We start from the raw sequence: 18,826 nt of genomic DNA on the forward strand, positions 1-18,826 counted from the left end.
GGTGCCGGGGTGCCGGGGCTGCCCCGTGCCCGGCCCGCCCCGTGGGGAGGCGGGAGGCTGTCGGGGTGCGGGGAAGCGGAAGGGTGTCGGGGTTCGGGATTTCGAGCTGTCGGGCCGGCCCCGCTCCCGCAGCCATGGCGTGGCCGCCGCGCCGCTGCTGAGGGAGCCGCCATGGCCGCGGCGCTGCGGGCCGCGCTCTGCAGCGGGCTCCTGCTCTGCGGTGAGTCCGCCGGGGAGGGACGGGGGGAGGGATGGAGCGACATCCCGGTCCCGCCGGGCGGCGGTGCCCTCAGGGGGAGCGACAGCGAGAGGCGCCCGGGGCGGCGGTGCACGAGGGGGCGGCGGTCCCGAGGGGCGATCCCTGAGGAGGCGGCGGTGCCTGAGGGGACGATCCCTGAGGAGCGATCCCTGAGGGGCGATCCCTGAAGGGCGATCCCTGAGGGGACGATCCCTGAGGGGCGATCCCTGAGGGGCGATCCCTGAGGAGCGATCCCTGAGGGGGCGGCGATGACTGAGGGGCGATCCCTGAGAAGGCGGCGGTGACTGAGGGGCGATCCCTGAGGGGGCGGTGGTGGCTGAGGGGGCGATCCCTGAGGGGGCGGCGATCCCTGAGGAGCGATCCCTGAGGGGGCGGCGGTGACTGAGGGGCGATCCCTGAGGAGGCGGCGGTGCCTGATGGACGATCCCTGAGGAGAGGGCGGTCCTGCGGCTCCGCACTGCCCCGAGCCCGGCGCGGCCTCTCGGGGGCTGTGAGGAACGGAGCGGGCGGGCGGGAGCGCCCTGTCCAGCCCGCCCGGCCTCTGCTGGTGCCGGGGTTCCGCCGGCGTTATCGCCCCGGGGCTCACTCTGTGCCGGGAAACGGGGACGCTCCTGCCGGGATTGGGACATTGTGCAAGTCCCGGCGAGGAAAGGCGGGCGTGGGGGTGAAGCTGCGTCCCGAGAGCTCCGTGTCTCTGTCTGCAGAGGGTCGGGCTCTGCTGCCAGGGAACAGGGACAGGAGGAGAGCTCAGGCCTCAGGCTGGGCCAGGGGAGGCTCAGGGTGGACAGCAGCAGGAATTTGCCCATGGAAAGGGAGCTCAGGCCTTGGCAGGGGCTGCCCAGGGAGCTTTGCAGTGCCCATCCCTGGAGGTGCCCAAGGAAGGGCTGGACGTGGCACTCAGGGCTCTGCCCTGGGGACAAGGTGGGCATCGGGCACAGCTGGGACTCCATGGGCTGGGAGGGCTGTTCACAAAGCTGAAACCCCAGAATTTCCTCATCTCTTTGGCTCCACAGTGCCCAATATACCTGGACACTCCTCAGGTAGGAAGCACTACCTGAAGGAAGAGAGCCTTGCAAGGAAATGTTCATTTTCCTGGGAATTTGCATGCCTACCTCAGATCTCACCCTCAAAGGAGGGGCAGCGCTCCAAAAGAACTGAGGGGGACAGAGGCCAAGGGCTGCAGGGCCAGGAGCCAGGGAATGGCTGCCAGTGGCAGAGGGCAGGGCTGGATCTTGGGATCTTGGGCAGGAATTGTTCCCTGGCAGGGTGGGCAGGGGCTGGGATGGAATTGCCAGAGCAGCTGGGGCTGCCCCTGGATCCCTGGCAGTGCCCAAGGCCAGGCTGGACATTGGGAGCAGCTGGGGCAGTGGGAGGTGTCCCTGCCATGGCTGGGCTGGCTCTGGGTGGGATTTGAGGTCCCTCCAGCCCAAACCAGTAACACTGTAGGAACCAGAGTCTGAAATAGGTTTTGTTTAAGCCAGGTTCAGATTTCAAACTCATCCCTGCCAGAGGGAGTGACTGCCACAGGAATTTCATTCATTTCTGTGTCAGCTGGGGACACAGCTCAGGGCTGGTTGTGGGGGTGACACAGGGTGACACAGGGTGACCTTGAAGGGCTCATCCAGCCCTGATGATTCTGTGAACTACAGACATGGAAAATGTGTTATTTATCTTAGATCAGCTGTCATCAGGTGTGACTCCTGTGGCATTTAAGCACTGCTCTGCTCTGGCAGGGTTTGTTTGCATTGCTCATTTGTGGTGCAGTAATGGGCTGGAATCCTTGCTATTCTTGTCTCAATACCTACAGTTGTGTAAGAATAATTAAATCATAACAGTAATGAGTCCATCACTGATACTTTACACGACTTTAGGGTTTCTTTTATTCAGTTCCAGGAAAGGAGAACAACTGGGGTTTTGTCACTTGTGAATAATGCTGATTAATGATACTTAATTATATTTAATTATATGTAATATCTCTATTACCTTCAGAGGTGCTTCTGGTTTATCTCTGTTTATCAATCCCCACGCCCTTGTTATTCCCACAGTGCTGCTGGAGCACTGCTTAGAGAAATTTGGGGTTGCCAGTCTCAGGGAGAGTTCATGCCCTGAGTCCTGGGCAGCACCAGCTCAGTCATGCCCAAGAAATGTTGGTGTCACAAGAACTTACTGGAAGTCACTGGTGCCAGTAATTTGTTTTGTTGCATAAGGAGGCAGGGGAGGCATCAGGATTTAAATTAATTTAATTTGGCTTTGTTCAACATAAGCACCTCAGGCAAGGCAGAGGCTGTATTTAAATTTCGGGTGAGTGAGAAGTGCTGCAGCAAACACTGCAATGTTTGGTTCTGATTCCTCCCACAGTTTCTGGAATGATCCCAAAGCCCCGAAACGCAAGGATCACTTCAGTCAATCTTCACAGCACCTTGCAGTGGGATGCACCAAGGTTCCCTGAAGGGAACATCACCTACACTGTCCGATCCAAGAGGTAAGTCTGGGAAAGGGCTGGCTGTAATTCACATCTTACAGCTCTGTGTGCTTGGGTTTTGTGTCCTTCCAGAGCACAGTCAGGAGCTGGCCCTTTATTTCAGCTTGTGAGAGGCTTCTCTGTAGAGCTGAAGGACAGGGCAGAGGCATTTTCTGGGCATTCACACCCAGGGCAGCATTATCCTGTTTATTCTGGAACCACAAGCACGTTCTAACACTGGCTGTGTGTGTGGGTTTTCTGTCTCGTGGAGAATCACTCTCAATCACTCCTACCTGTGATGGAAGAGACCTGGTTGTGCTGAGTGTTTGCCCTTCCCTGAGCTCTCAGATGCAGCCATGCCATGCCATGCCATGCCATCCCAGCCCAGCCCAGCCCTGCCATGGCAGGGACACCTCCCACTGTCCCAGCTGCTCCCAATGTCCAGCCTGGCCTTGGGCACTGCCAGGGATCCAGGGGCAGCCCCAGCTGCTCTGGCAATTCCATCCCAGCCCCTGCCCACCCTGCCAGGGAACAATTCCTGCCCAAGATCCCAAGATCCAGCCCTGCCCTCTGCCACTGGCAGCCGTTCCCTGGCTCCTGGCACTCTCTGCCCATGGGAAAGTTCTCTCTCTCCTTGATAAGCCCCTCCAGGCACTGGAAGGAGCTCTAAGCCTTACCCAGAGCCTTCTCTTCAAGCTTAGCTGAGAGATTTTCCTGGGTTCTGTAGCCATGGTCCCTTGATCATTACATTTCTGGGCTGGCTTTCGATGCAAAGCAGAAAGACTAAAATATATTAAATATCATCTATTAAATCATGTATTGATCAAGGCCAGGCTGGATGGGGCTGAGAGCACCTGGGACAGTGGGAGGTGTCCCTGCCATGGCAGGGGTGGCTCTGGGTGGCCTCTGAGGTCCCTCCAGCCCACACTTGCTGTGGTTCTATTCCATAAGCAGCTCCTGGTAGTTTCCCAGCCCTGTTTTCTCTGGTTTGTCCTTGTGTGCAAACCCTGGGGACAGCTCTGAGCAGAGTCCCAGGGGGACAGATGTGCCCTGCACTGGGTGTTTGCTGGCTTCTCTGAGCTCCTGCCTGCTGAGTGGGCTGTTGTCACCCCAAAATTCTAATTAAAATTAGAATTTTAATCCCTAAGTTTATCATGGATTTATAGACAGGTATAAAATCCTTAGTGTGAGTCTTACACTGGATACATTTTTATGTCCTTGAGTGCTAATGTTGCATATAGATAAAACCTTATAAAGGAAAGGCCTTATAAAATCAGGCCTTGCTCAGCTAAATTAACAGCTAGCATGTTAAGTTTCCATAAAAAAAATCACAAGAATGTAAATCAATTTACATAACAATCTACTCTTATAAGAAAAACTAGTTGCACCTACAAAAAATAAAAAGTCTACCCCATGAGAATCCATTTAAAAAATATGTAAACGCTTATTGATGAGAGTCTTAACACATGCACACACAATCACCTTCTAACTAATTAATCAAGTGGCAAAAAAAATTACTAACCAATTAAAATTAACCACAAAGCCTTTAAAAACTATATAAAAATAGGCTGTAACATGAAAGTGAGGCTTTAGCCACTAAAAGTGGCTGTTTGAAGTGTTGTACCCCTTCCTCACCCGTTACACCCAACTGCTCACCTTGCTGCCTTAAAGCCATTCAGCCAGCTCCCTTGTGAAAAACGAGGTTTGTATTTTTTTATATAGAATTTAAAAGTTTAATAGAAAGACAATTAGATAAAAATAGAGTAAAATATATAGATACAGCTGAGTGTCTCTGCATTCACCTTACTAACAAAGGATAGTCCCTTAAAAACAGAACCCTACTACACATCCATAAATTCTTACACATATTCAGACATTATTCTTAAGTTTTAGATGTTTCTTTGTTCAGTTTTCACCTTGCCCCCTTCCCAATAAATCAATTTTCTTGGCACCACTGGGTTTTATATCCTCTGATAAGGGTGCAATAAATCCTTCTCTTGGAGGTATTGGAGGACAAGATAAACTTAAGAATTCAGGGGGGGTCTCTGACCATCTTTTCAGTCCCTGGGTTATATAAACAAAAAGTAGTTTGTGCTTTAATATCACGTTATAGCCTAACATATATATGTATTATACCACTATTTCTAAGTTTCATCAATTACAGAAATAGAAGGAACTGTATTAACACAACAAAGTTTTCTAACCTTATACATGTAACATTCACTTTAATATTTGTGAAAAGCCAATAATATAATATGTATCTATAACATCCCCCACTATTATGGCACCAAACCCACGGTGAGAGACTTCTCCTGGGTCAGGCTGTTCAGGTATAATCAGTTTATTATTGAGGCAGAGGGAGGAAGGGATCACTGCCCACTGCCAGCCACAGTGTGGACATGGTCAGGGACAGAGAGGAGAGGGGAGTCAGGGAGCATGGGGGGAAGAAGGCAGGAGAGAGTAAGAGAGGAGTGGGGATTGAGGGATGTGAAAAATGAGGTTCACATCATTTTTATAGAATTTAAAAGTTTAATAAAAAAGACAATTAGGAGAAAAAATAAAGTAAAGTATACAGATACAGCCAGGTGTCTCTGCATTCAGCCAAGAGAGCACACCTTACTGACAAAGGATTGTCCCTTAAAAACAGAACCCTACTACATATCCATAAATTCTCACACATATTCAGACATTCTTCATAGGATCTTTGGTGTTCTTCTGTTCAGTTTTCTCTTGCCCCCTTCCCAATAGATCAATCCTCTTGGCACCATTGAGATTTACATACTCTGATACCAGAAATACAATAAATTCCTCCCCCCAGAGTTCTGGTCACTGCTGTCTTCATCTGGATAAGATAGTTCACGAATGCAGGAGTTCTCCAGCTATTTTTTTTCCTCAGTCTTTGGGTTACACAAACAAAAGCAATTTTTATTTTAATACTATGCCATAGCCTAACATATATGTATTATACTACTATTTCTAAATTTCATCAATAACAGAAATAAAGAAAACTGTATTAATACAGTTAACAAAATTTCTCATTCTTATACACATAACATTCATTTTAATATTTGCAAAAAGCCAACAATATAAAATGTATCTATAACAAAGGAGCAGGCTAAGAGGGGGGACAGAGCTTAAGAGAGAGGGCAGGAGAAGTTAAGAGTAAGAGGGGAGGGGGGGATAAGAGTTAAGAGTCAGAGAAGGGAATAAGAATTAAGAGAGAGCTTAAGAGGGGAAGTTAAGAGGGGAGAAGGGAATAGGAGTTAAGAGGAAGTTAAGAGCTAAGAGAGTGATACATTATATCCTTTTCTATACTGAATATTCTAATTCCCAGTAACCAACCAATACATGACACACATTCTATAGAATTCACATATAGCCTATAAGAACTACTACATTACCATACAGTGTTACATTTTAAACTCTAAAAGCTACTCTTCAAATTCTTCTCTTGCTGCTTGACCTTTGGATTCAGCGTCAGCAGAAGGGTATTGTTCTATAAAAGAGGATTCTCCTTCAGCTGGCTAGGCTATTGTTCTTTGGTTATGTAGAAATTAACAGTCAGTATCCTAAGGCTCAAAGCTGCTTTTCATTTCTATTTCGATTCTAAGTCTCATCTTTTCAGAATCTTTTCCTAAACAATCATATCGATAAGGTTTCCCAGTTTCATCCTCCCCAACACTCCACACTCTTTGTGTCCCCTGCAGCATCAACATCCCCGGGGACAGCTACGACACGCTGGGGACGCGGCTGAGGCTGCCCGAGTGCGACGTGTCCTCTCTGTCCGTGTACGGTCACTACATCCTGCAGCTGCGAGCCGAGGCGGGACGGCTGCGCTCCCCCTGGCTCACCCTCCGCTTCAAACCCATGGATGACAGTGAGCTTCTTCTCCCTGCTCTTCCCCAAAAAACTGCCTGCCACAGCTCCACCCGCCTCTCTCAGGCTCAGGGGGATTTTATCCTTTAGCCTTTTGTCGTTTAGTGTTTTATGGGTTGAACTGTGAAGTCTTGGTCAGGACGCTGGCAGAAAGCAAAATCGTTTCATTATCACAGTGTTGATGACTCCTTTGGAGGAGATTTTCAAGGAAAGCATCGTTTTCTCTTAAAATAAGGCACGTGTCTATTCTCCAGCCAGGGAGAAGTTGTCTTCAAGGAGCCAGACTTCCTGTGCACCTAAATAAATTCAGTTACTTCCTTATTCATTGCTTTGCCAGACAAAAAGCTTAATTTTTATTTTTTCTTACTTCAAAAAAAAAAACCCACTCTCACAGAGAAAGGTTGATTTTCAAGCCAAGAAATCTTGATTGCACAAGGCAGAAATAATTCAGACCTTTCCATTTTTCAAGCTGATCATAATCAAAACCCACAAAACCCCACAAGAAAACACTTTTCTAGGGGGTCTGCTCAGGACAGACAGATGTTGTGACAGTTTGGCCCAGAAGGAGAAGTGAGCAGAAGCCATGGAAGTGGTTCTTCCTCTCCTGGAGTCAGCACAGCTGGAAAAAGGGAACTGAGTTTGTTTAGAGGGTGTGGGAATAGAGCCTGCATTGGTACCTGGTGTTTAACTGCAAAAATAAAATCCCTTTTCTTTCTGTCAGGAAAGGATTTATTTGTGCCTGAACCAGGGAAAGAAATTACTTTCTTTTAACACTTTCTTTAAAGGGGGACTTTTGGGCTGTGTAAAAACATCCAGCTGAGCCAGCTGAAGCTGAATTCCCTCCTCTGCTCTCCTCTCCCTGTGTGCAGCCATCGTTGGTCCCCCTGAGGTGAGGCTGAAGTCGGAGTCCGGGGATCTCCACGTGGATTTCTCGGGGCCCTTTGCAGGGCACGGGCAGGACAGGTGGCCCCTGAGGCACTACTATGGCTCCTGGAATTACAGGATCTTCTACTGGAAGAAAGGCAGCACAGACACAGACCCGGCCTCTGCTTCCAGGGTATGGCAACTCCCTGACCTTCAGCTGCGCTTCTCCTGGAAAACACCGTCCTGGGAAAGTCCTGGGAGCTCCTGGAGGGGCTGGCGGAGGTTGCATAGCTCTGGAGCCAGGCTGGGAGAGCTGGGGGTGCTCAGCTGGAGAGGAGAAGCTCCAGGGAGAGCTCAGAGCCCCTTGCAGGGCCTGAAGGGGCTCCAGGAGAGCTGGAGAGGGACTGGGGCCAAGGGCTGCAGGAATTGCCAGGAGCCAGGGAATGGCTGCCAGTGGCAGAGGGCAGGGCTGGATCTTGGGATCTTGGGCAGGAATTGTTCCCTGGCAGGGTGGGCAGGGGCTGGGATGGAATTGCCAGAGCAGCTGGGGCTGCCCCTGGATCCCTGGCAGTGCCCAAGGCCAGGCTGGACATTGGGAGCTCCTGGGACAGTGGGAGGTGGCCCTGCCATGGCAGGGCTGGGAATGGGTGGGCTCTGAGGTCCCTCCAGCCCAACCCAGTCTGTGATTCTGTGATTCTGAGAGTAAAACTTGATCTCTACTAATGCCAATTAATCAAGTCTGGTCACTACAGCTGGGACTCAGAGCAAACACAGGAGCTGTGTAATTAAACAGCAGCATGGACAGAATTTTCTCTTTCCATAATTATCAATAACTCTGTGGTTTTTCCCTCTTTATGGGACTTTGGGCTTTTTACCCCCAAAAATATCTAAAAATGGGTAAGGCTTTTATTCACTGTGGTCACCTGCAGCTCTGCAGTTTGTATCCTCTGCAGTTCCCTTTCTCCCTCTCAGGGACAGCCTCTCCCACAGGTGCTCCTCCATATACAGTGCATGGAGAAAGCTCATTAGTAATGTATTAATTAGAGCATGATGGCCTCTATTTGAGGCCGACAGGAAGCCCCTGAGCAGCAGGTTGTGGTCACAGTTAATGAGTGCTTTGTGCATCAGTGCAATTTTATAAAATGGGACTCCACTGTGTGTAATTTGATTTGTACCTGTTACCTGCACGGTGCTTTGCCACTCAGCTCCAGAAAAGGAGGGCTCATGGTTTCCCACACTGCTTTTCCATTCCCAAACTCCTGAGGAATGCAGCTGTTCCTGCAGCTGGGATGCACCAGCTGGGTTCAGCAGAGGAGCAGAGCTGCATTTTGAGGCTGTGCAACACTTCCAAGTACAAGGCTGGGAGATTCCCTAGGGCTCGAGGAGGCAGCAGGCAGAGGCTGGGTGGCTTCACAGGTTATTTGTGAGGTGGGTTCCTGCTCCAGGATTGAAACCTGGCTGGAGTCTGCTGTTGAGGGATACCCTGCAGTCACAGGGACATAACTGATCCTGAACAGCAAATTCATCTGCTCAGCCACCTCGCAGCTCCCAGAGAGATTTTCTTCTTTGTTTTTGGTTTTGTCTAGATGGCAGACCACGGAATCACAGAGTTGGGAAGGTTGGGAAAGCCCTCTGTGGCCATCAGTTCCAGCCATTAACCAGCACCCTGTGTTCACCACTAACCCATGTCCCCATGTGCCACATCTACACATTTTTGACACTTCCAGGGGTGGGGACTGCAGCATTTCTCTGGGCAGCTCATTCCAGGGCTCAACAGCTTTGTCAGTGGAGAAATTTTTCCTAATATCCAACCTAAAACTCCCCAGGCATGACCTGAGGCCTTTTCCTCTTGTGCTCTTCTCCCACTTGCTCCCTCTCCAGTGAGATGGTGTTTGTGTGGAACTGTGCTCCTAGCTGATCTCATTTGGTTGGGTGAGTTTCTGGCTGCCACCAGATATCACTTTTCAACCCTCATTAGCCTAAAACTTTGTCAGTGCTGCTGGAAAGGGCCCAAAGCTCAGTGGTGTGGATGGTCTCACAGTGCAGTTGTAGCTGTAATTCCTTGGTGATTCCAGAGCTAAGTCACTGATCTCACATGCTTCAGTTTTTTCTGTTTTTCTCTGTTTTCAGGTTGCTCAGGTGGACACCAAACACAACTCTGAGATCCTCTCCCAGCTGGAGCCATGGACAGTTTATTGTGTCCAAGTGCAGGCGGTGATTCCTGAGTGGAACAAGACAGGGGAGCTGAGCAGGGAGCTCTGTGAGCAGACAACCCACAATGGTAACATGGGGAACTGGGAAATCCTGGAATCATACACTGGGATGGCTGGGGAGGGACCTCAGAGCCCACCCAGTGCCAGCCCTGCCATGGCAGGGACACCTCCCACTGTCCCAGCTGCTCCCAATGTCCAGCCTGGCCTTGGGCACTGCCATAGAGAAAGTGAGAATATGAAAATAATTACTTAGAAATTAATATTGACAGTTTTAATTGTTTTTTTTTGTCCTTGTCTCTTGCAGGTGTAACCCCTGTGTGGGTAACTGTGACTGTCCTGGTGGGATCAATGCTTGTTGTGGCCACAGCTGTCACTGCTTGTTTCTTCTCCAGTTTTTATCTGTACAGACTCATCAAACACGTTTTCTGCCCTTCCTATGTTTTCCCAGAACACTTGAAAGAGGTTTGTTTCCTGCCTAACACGTGAAAATCAGCTTTTCCAGCAGAGCCACTTGTTTTTTCAAGGCTCTCAGTGCCAAAGCATTTAGAGCTCCTTTTGTTTTGCCTCCTTTCACTGGCACCTGATGCTCAGTGATCTGGAATTTGTAATCACCAGCTTTTTATGGCTCAGAACCAGGATGGGTTTGTTGATTTTGAAGTGAGAAAGTACCAGGTGTCAACTTCAGTTCCTCATTTAGCCAGTGAGCAACAGAAATCTGTCTCTCCTGCCTCCTTTCAGACTTAAAGCAGCTCCATTTTCTCCTGCAGCAAAGTCCTGTCATGAGTGCAATCAGGAGCTGAACTTCAGGAAAGTGTCTGAGGAAGGTGTAAGAGATGCTTCAGGGTGTGGATGGTCTGAGACACGGCAGAGACCTCTATAGTCGAGTTAGGTGTTAGGAGTTTATTTCAGGGTGTGGGAGACAGAGAGAGCTCTGCTATGAGCCAGCAGACAGAGCTCAAAGCAGGCTCAGAGAGCACAATACAAAGAGGGTAAAATATGAATACATGAATTCAAGACTTAAGATTGCTAAGAAAGAGAGGAACAGAACAGAAATGAGAGAGATGGGGAAAATGAGGATAAAGGAGAGCAGGAAAGAGCAGGAAAAAGAGAGCAGCAAGAGTGTAGAAAGCATGAGGCAAGAAGGCTAAGAGGGCTAAGAGAGACCAAGAGAGAGAACTCTCTTTTACAATTTCTTATATAACCTATACATTGAATATTCTATTCCTTCACTAACCAATGTTTCTGAGTATACTAATACAGTAACATTTGTGTGCAACCTATAGAAATCGCTGTTTTTGCATATTTTTAGTTATTTCAGGGTCCTTCAGACCTTTCCTTACAAGGCTGGGGAGAGGGGTCTCAGCTCAGTTTTATTGGGGGACAGAATGTGTTCTGGCTACCAGATCGGTTTCTTTGAATTATTCAAACCGTGCTTTCATTTGTATTTCTTCCTTAGCCTTTCTGGCTAAAGAGTCATATTTATAATCCCTTTCTAATTCTACCTTCTCAACAGAAGGAAGCTGGGCTGGATCAGCTCTACCAGAGCAGCCTGGGCTATGGGAGGTGTCCCTGGCCACAGCAGGGGCAGGATGGGATGAGCTTTGGAGTCCCATCCAACCCAAACCATTCTGGGAATCTGTGATCCTATGGAGTCTGAACATTCCAGCTGAAAGGGGAGCAGTGACAGCAGCCTTTGCTGATGGGCACCCACTGCCCCTGTCACACACCCAGAGGACAAAGAGGCTGCAGCAGAATCCCTTCCCAGAAACAGGGATGTACCAAATGCTCCTGCACCAACCTGTGCTCTCCTGAGCTCCTGCAGTTCCTCTGGGCCTTTCATTTTGACTCACTCAGAGCTCAGCACCCCCAGGTTTGCAGCTGACTTTGGCTCCTGCTTTAGGTGAGACACCAGGAGTGTCATGGAATATCAGAATCCCAGACTGGCTTGGGCTGGGAGGGACCTCAAATCCCACCCATTCCCAGCCCTGCCATGGCAGGGACACCTCCCACTGTCCCAGGTGCTCCCAATGTCCAGCCTGGCCTTGGGCACTGCCAGGGATCCAGGGGCAGCCCCAGCTGCTCTGGCAATTCCATCCCAGCCCCTGCCCACCCTGCCAGGGAACAATTCCTGCCCAAGATCCCAAGATCCAGCCCTGCCCTCTGCCACTGGCAGCCATTCCCTGGCTCCTGGCAATTCCTGCAGCCCTTGGTTTGCAGGAGCTGGAGCTCAGCACCCAGGCAGGCAGCACCAGCTCCACACAGGATGTGCTCGAGGCTAAAGACAGGGAGAACTTTGTCCTGGTGCTATCCCAGGAATCCAAGATCAGCTGTGCCTCCCTAAAATGTGCTTTGGCCAAGGCAGTGCTTTCACTATGGGAATGTTTCAGTTGCAGGTCTGTGCCACAACATTCCCAATCCCAGTTTGGTAGAAAAGGGGCTGATAATGAAGTTATTTGTGCTGATTTTTGTTACCTACAGTGCACAGCACTCCTGACAGAGCAGCTGGTTTCTTATTCCAAATTCAGAATTGTTGCATCTGAGGGCATGAGGATGAGCAGAGGGAGGGAGCAGATCTGTGAGGAAAGGCTGGGAGAGCTGGGGTTGCTCAGCCTGGGGAAGGAAAGGCTCTGGGGTGACCTCATTGTGGCCTTCCAGTGCCTGAAGGGTTCCAGGAGAGCTGGAGAGGGACTGGGGACAAGGCACGGAGGGACAGGAGCCAGGGAATGGCTCCCAGTGCCAGAGAGGATTGTCCTTGACAAATCTGTCTGTGAACTCCTTCACCTACAGCCCAGTTACCATTTAGTGTTTGTTCCAAATCAAAGCTCCTTGATTTTTTTCAAGTTTCTCTTCCAAAAACGACTCTGAGCCCTGGGGTTATTCTTGAAAGGCGTTTCCATCTTGTCCCCAAGCCTGGAGCAGAATGTTAGGGAGGAAATGACAGTGCTGGCCCTGTGGGATTTGGAAGGCCTGGGAAAACCATTTGATGTGTGCAGAACAATCCCAGTGTTGTTTAATAATCCCAGTATTTCTGAGCAAGCAGGATAGGATGGTGGGAGAGATCTAATCCTCAATTCCTCTTTGTTTCCCAGTTTTTGAGCAAACCTCCCAGTGCTCTGCAACCTTTGCCTCCACTTCCAAATGAAGAACTCCTGGTTTGTGACAAGCTGATTGTGATTTCAGAGCAACCCCAAAGCCTCGGTGAAGGGAGTGGGGATGAGGCCAGCAGGACACCAGAGCACCCTGAGGACTCTGCACAAGGAGCCTCCGACTCAGGAGTGGGAGCAGCCTCAGCAAAAGCCTAAATATCCTCAGGGAAAACCTAAATATCCTCAGGAAAAACCTAAATATCCTCAGGAAAAGCCTAAATATCCTCCTCATTCTTCCTTTGAGAAGAAGAAGCAAATGGACTTTTGGGTTTATCTCATTGCTGAATTCTCCAGCAGAAAAAAACCCACAGACAAACACGTGACCACAGACTTCTGACAGAATAATTTCATTTTTTTAAGTACAAGAAACTTGGCTCAAAATGAGGAATTAAATGATCCACAACTTTTTCCACTGTTGGTTGTGGCTCCCTGAGGAGCTGTAGCAACTCTGGCACTGATTATGACATTAAAAAGCGAATGTCATATTTATATATAACACTAATTACTTTGACAAATTATTTATTGCAAAAACGAATCAAAATGTTTATAAAATAAAATAGTATTTTCTAAGGAAAGACCTGAACTGGTTTATTTTTTTTTTTTCTAATGAAGAATGATGTGTTTTCAAGGATGTTCCCACTGGCATCATCTTTCTATGGAATTTTATGGAATTTATTCTTCCTTGATGGAAAGTTGTGAAGTTTTTAGGGTGGGATGAGCTGATGTTGGAGGGAAACTCGGCAGCTGAAGTGGGAGTTAAATTAGGTTAGTTTTAATTATCTACAGATGTGTATTCTTAATTTTAAAAATCCCAGGAGCTGTGACTCCCTGTTCCAAATCCAGCCTCACCTGCACAGGTGGGTAAAGGCTGGAGCAGCAGTGGGAGCTTTGCCCAGGGTTTTGTGTCACTGCATCCAAGTGAGAGTGAGAAATGAAATTCTCTCACCAAAAGGAAACGTCCAGGAGTGAAGCCTGGGAACTGCACGGTTCGGGGGCTTGATGTGGAAATATCTCCTGTTTGGGAGTGGCTGCAGGGTGGAAACAGGAATTGATTCCATCAATTTTCATCTCAGAGGATGCTCAGGGTGGATCTTCCCAGTGTCCCCAAGTCCCTGGCAGGAGGGGACAGCCGGGGGGGTCGGGCTCTGCTGCCAGGGAACAGGGACAGGAGGAGAGCTCAGGCCTCAGGCTGGGCCAGGGGAGGCTCAGGGTGGACAGCAGCAGGAATTTGCCCATGGAAAGGGAGCTCAGGCCTTGGCAGGGGCTGCCCAGGGAGCTTTGCAGTGCCCATCCCTGGAGGTGCCCAAGGAAGGGCTGGACGTGGCACTCAGGGCTCTGCCCTGGGGACAAGGTGGGCATCGGGCACAGCTGGGACTCCATGGGCTGGGAGGGCTTTTCCAGCACCAGGATCCTGGGATTCTGTGGAATCTGTACCTGTTCTTTCTGTACTTTTTAATTTTGTTGATATTCTGCTTTCATGGGGAACACGGAATTTATTGAATTGATCTTTTTCAAGGTGTTTTGTTTCATTGGTGCTTTTCTCCACTTCTCCCCAAGGCTGCTCTGGGAATGCTGATCCTGTGTTTGGATCACCACTCCTAGGACCAAATCCAGCTCCCTGTGTGTTCCCTGTCCCTCCTCCCACCGCATCAGCTTCTTTCCATATTTTCTTTTTTCCCCTTTTATTTTGGCTTTCAGAGTGGCAAAACCCTCGGGTGTAATGCCTGGTGCAGATGGAGCTGAGGAGGGGCTGGAGATTCCCTGCCTTTCACTGCTCCTGGAGCCGCTTTCCTCTCTCCAGCAGCTGCTGCACATTGGAACACGCTGGAATCCACCAGCTGAGGGCAGCTCGGGCAGAGATGAGGCTGTGCCACCTCAGCACGGGCTCATTGCTCAGGGAAACCCAGCAGAACAGAAACGACAGCTTTGGCTGCTCAGGGATACATTGGGAGTTTGGATGGAAGCAGGAAAAGTGTCTGCAAGGACATCCTGGCACAGGGTGCCCAGAGCTGGATCCCTGGCAGTGCCCAAGGCCAGGCTGGACACTGGGGCTGGGAGCAGTGGGAGGTGTCCCTGCCCCATGGCCTTGGACAATTCCAGGATTTAGGAGCTGCTAAAATCACCCCAGATATGGTTTTTTTTCAGGCTGACCTGCACTTTGGTTTGCTTCAGAAACCTTCCTGCCCCACACCCAGGAAAGCTTTTGTAGGTGAGAGGTCTCTCCCTCAGCCACAGCTTCCATCAGAGCCACATCGTGAGCCAGGCCTGGGGACAGGGGACACACAGACCCCAGGAGCCCAGGGAAGAAATCATTCAGAGGAGGAGCAATAATTCAGAGGGCAGCAGCAATTCAGAGGAGAGTTCACCTTGAGCTGAGCTTGTGGACAGCACAGTGACAATAAATCAATAAATCAGGTGAACTTTAACCATGTGCTGATGTAAAATGAAAGTACAGAGGGATGCTGGAGGCGTGTTCTGGCAGAGCCAGCAGAAAACAGATGTCTTGGAAGGCCTGGGAGTGCTTGGAAAAATATTTCAGACCTGAAATGCAAAGGAAAGTGGAATGATTAAGGAATAGGGAAGTGGGGAAAACTGAAGGAGACGAGTCTGAGCTTGTGGTCAGCAAAGCAGGTTCCAGAAGAGAGCAATGAGGAAAGAAAGGAACAGTTCAGACACTTCCAGTCCAGGGAGTGGAGGGAGAATTTCATCAGGAGAGAGAAACCAGAGCCCAGGACCAGCCAAGGGGTCAGGGACACCATCACCCCCCAGATCCACATTTTTCTCTCTCCCTATTGGGAATTTTGGGGTCTTCCCTGCCCAGCAGGTCCTGGAGGTTCTGAGTCCCAATCCCACTGAACAGCAGAGCCAGAGAGGCTTTCAGAAATATCCATCCCAAGCTCTAGAAAAGCTTTTAAATTGATTCTTAACCACAAACACTTGTGCTTGTAACTTCATGCTTTTCTTTTTTTTCCTGAGGCAGATGAGGAAAGAGCCTGCAAAATGTCATTTTCTAGAATTCATCATCCTAGAAAATTATTATTGAATAAGTGGGGTGCAGAGCAAGGCTCCTTCCCTTGAGCCTGTGCTGCTGTGAGAAACAGGGCTGCACAGAGCAGCTTTACAGGAAGAGCTGTGAATAATCCACAGGCTTTGGACCACCTGTGTGCCATGTACTGGAAATGTTTCTCCCTTGGGGACTGGAGTTCCTGAAGTTCACTGTGCATTCTCTCCAGCCATTGCTGCAGACACTGAGGCCTTGGAATGATGATGGCATCACAAAGATGGATGAGGAGCCCCAGGGGAAGCCTGAGAGAGGAAATCCTCACTCCAGCATCACTGATGAGCATCACTAACCCCAGGATTCCCCACTGGAGAAAGCACCAAAGAATCTGATGAACAACCTCCAGTTCTTCCATTTTCCTGTCAACCCTGCCACCACATCACTCAAATCTCCTCTCTGATTCCCACTCCCTCCTCTCTGCTCCTCTGCTTCTGGGACAGTTTTTGAAGCCACGTTACAGCTCCTCAGAGAGGGGCTTTGCTCTCCCATCTGGGTGAGTGTCGTGACAAAGGCCATGGAAACACCACCAGGATTTGCAGTGGGTTGGATTTTCAGCCGTGCTGACTCAAGGGTGAAACCAGGCTCTGGAACTCCCCTGAACAGAGCAGAACTCACTGATCACTGAAATTCCAGCCTGGACAGGGGAAGCTCCAGGGAGAGCTCAGAGCCCCTTGCAGGGCCTGAAGGGGCTCCAGGAGAGCTGGAGAGGGACTGGGGCCAAGGGCTGCAGGAATTGCCAGGAGCCAGGGAATGGCTGCCAGTGGCAGAGGGCTGGGCTGGATCTTGGGATCTTGGGCAGGAATTGTTCCCTGGCAGGGTGGGCAGGGGCTGGGATGGAATTGCCAGAGCAGCTGGGGCTGCCCCTGGATCCCTGGCAGTGCCCAAGGCCAGGCTGGACATTGGGAGCACCTGGGACAGTGGGAGGTGTCCCTGCCATGGCAGGGCTGGGAATGGGTGGGATTTGAGATCCTTCCCAACCCAAACCAGTCTGGGATTCTAAATATTCTCCATGAAGATGGAACTTGTAGATGTGTTCAAAATTACACCTTTTGAAGGCACCACAGGCTGTAAACAGAGGTTTATGCCAGGCTTTCCTCATTCTGTCAGCCTGGTCGATGCCACCTAGGACACTTCTGTCCTTCCAAACCTAATCCCAGGATCGCCAGGGCTGGGAGAGCCCTTCAGGACCACCCAGTCCCACCCAGCATCACCCCAAACCCTGTCCCCAAGGGCCACATCCACACTCCTCTGGGACAATTCCAGCGACTCCAAACCTCCCTGGGCAGCTCATCCCAAGGCCTGACCCAAAAGTTCCTCCTCGCTGCTCTTCAGCTCTCCTGAGCCTGGGAAGGCTGAGCCTGGTGTAGGAAGCAGGGCTGGCAGGGTTGGGAGGGGCACCAGGAGCAGGCTCCACAGGGAGATGATGTAACTTGGCCTGGGAAAAGAAGCCTGATGGCAGAGTAATGACAGCACTAAAAAATGGGAAAGGCTTCTGAGGGCAGGGAGTGAATGATGAAATAAAAACCAATACAGGGGATACTCCTGAGAAGGGGGATATTAAAAACAATCTGTTTTGGGGTAGATAGATCTGATCCCTCCTTGGGCTCCCTGAGGTCCTTCCTTCCTGGACCACTGCTCCTACACTTTTCCCACAAGATGAAATGCTGTATTTGCCCCTTTCATCCTGTTCCAGAGCTGACATGAGAAGAAACCACCAAATTCTGCCTCCTTTGTCTGTCAGCCAACAGAAATAAATCCAGCAGAGCCCAAAGGGCCTCGTTTCCTTCGTCACAGGAGTGTTTTGGGACAGATATCAACGGGCACAGGGACACACCTTGTCCTCCCCTGGCTGCCTGTGCTCTGCAGACAGCTTCTCTCCTCACAGCCTGGGCAACACCAGCTTCTGTTTCTTTCTTCTGTAGCATCAGTGAGGAAGTCGTATTCAAACTCAGCAGAAGACAAACTGTAAATATCTAGTGGGTTATAAAATGTTTCTAGAAGTGGTTCAGCACTTGTGCTTCATGGTCTACGTGGCAAAATGCTTACCCTGAGGTGTGGTTACATCAAGAACTTGTCATAAACTTGTTTCCTTATCAACTGCTGGGGCAGGAGGCAACCAGTCCTCGCAGGATGAGTGTGGCTCAGGCTCAGCAATGCCCTGTGACACTCAGCAATGCCCCTCACAGGCTGTCAGAGCCATGGGCTGATCTCCTGCAGGCTCAAAAATCCAGAGCCTGCAGCATCTCTGTGCTCAGGAGAGCCTGAGGGAGCTGGGGCTGCTCAGCCTGGAGAGGAGCCCCAGCTGAGAGGGGCCTCAGCCCTGGGGTGTCCCTGAGGTGTCCCTGGCTGTCCCTGGAGTGTCCCTGTCCATCCCTGGCTGTCCCTGTCCATCCCTGTCCATCCCTGTCCGTCCCTGTCCGTCCCTGTCCATCCCTGTCCATCCCTGTCCATCTCTGTCCGTCCCTGTCCATCCCTGTCCATCCCTGTCCATCCCTGTCCGTCCCTGGGTGCAGGAGGGGCAGAGCAGGCCCAGGCTCTGCTCCAGGCCCAGCAATGGCACCAGAGCCACGGGCAGGGCCTGAGCCCAGCAATTCCCCCTGCACAGGAGCACAACTTGTGCCCTGGGCAGTGCCCAGAGAGGGGCTGGAGTCTCCTCCTGGGGATATTCCAGAGCCACCTGGACACAGCCCTGTGCCCTGAGCTCTGGGATGGCCCTGCTGGGGCAGGGAGCTGGCACCAGGGGACCACTGTGGTCCTTCCCAACCCCACCCACCCTGGGACCCTGAGATAGCAGGCGTGCTCAGAGTACGTGCAGCACCCCACGGCACAAGAGGCAGCAGCAGCCAGGAACATTTTTATCCAGGAACATTTTTATCCTAAAGTCTGTGTTCTCCCTAAGAAGCAAAGCCTGTCCTGTTTATAACAAGCAGGATGTTGAGGGCACAG

The 18,826-nt window shown here is 50.4% G+C and overlaps 1 protein-coding gene across 3 annotated transcripts; it reads left to right on the forward strand.

The window, feature by feature from the left end:
- The first annotated feature begins 10 nt into the window (after window positions 1-10).
- IL10RB (interleukin 10 receptor subunit beta) lies at window positions 11-13,410 on the forward strand. 3 transcript variants are annotated; one of them, XM_058840956.1, is made up of 7 exons: window positions 17-220; window positions 2,618-2,741; window positions 6,428-6,597; window positions 7,466-7,653; window positions 9,591-9,741; window positions 9,978-10,135; window positions 12,854-13,410. In XM_058840956.1, the coding sequence occupies exons 1-7, from the start codon at window positions 172-174 to the stop codon at window positions 13,154-13,156; spliced, it is 1,143 nt and encodes a 380-aa protein (XP_058696939.1). In that variant the 5' UTR covers window positions 17-171; the 3' UTR covers window positions 13,157-13,410. The 3 variants fall into 3 exon arrangements, with proteins under 3 accessions (XP_058696948.1, XP_058696939.1, XP_058696930.1); XM_058840947.1 differs by having other exon boundaries at window positions 19-220; window positions 12,763-13,107; XM_058840965.1 differs by lacking the exon at window positions 6,428-6,597 and having other exon boundaries at window positions 11-220.
- Window positions 13,411-18,826: the final 5,416 nt, after the last annotated feature.

The sequence above is a fragment of the Poecile atricapillus genome, chromosome 1 (genome assembly GCF_030490865.1).
Source record: "Poecile atricapillus isolate bPoeAtr1 chromosome 1, bPoeAtr1.hap1, whole genome shotgun sequence".
Taxonomy (NCBI): domain Eukaryota; kingdom Metazoa; phylum Chordata; class Aves; order Passeriformes; family Paridae; genus Poecile; species Poecile atricapillus.

Excerpts from the sequence above, each read along its gene's own strand:
- IL10RB (XM_058840956.1), top strand. The coding sequence starts at position 172 with ATGGCCGCGGCGCTGCGGGCCGCGCTCTGCAGCGGGCTCCTGCTCTGC. Across the intron at positions 6,598-7,465 it reads CTTCAAACCCATGGATGACA|CCATCGTTGGTCCCCCTGAG; the intron begins GTGAGCTTCTTC and ends CCCTGTGTGCAG. Across the intron at positions 7,654-9,590 it reads ACCCGGCCTCTGCTTCCAGG|GTTGCTCAGGTGGACACCAA; the intron begins GTATGGCAACTC and ends CTCTGTTTTCAG.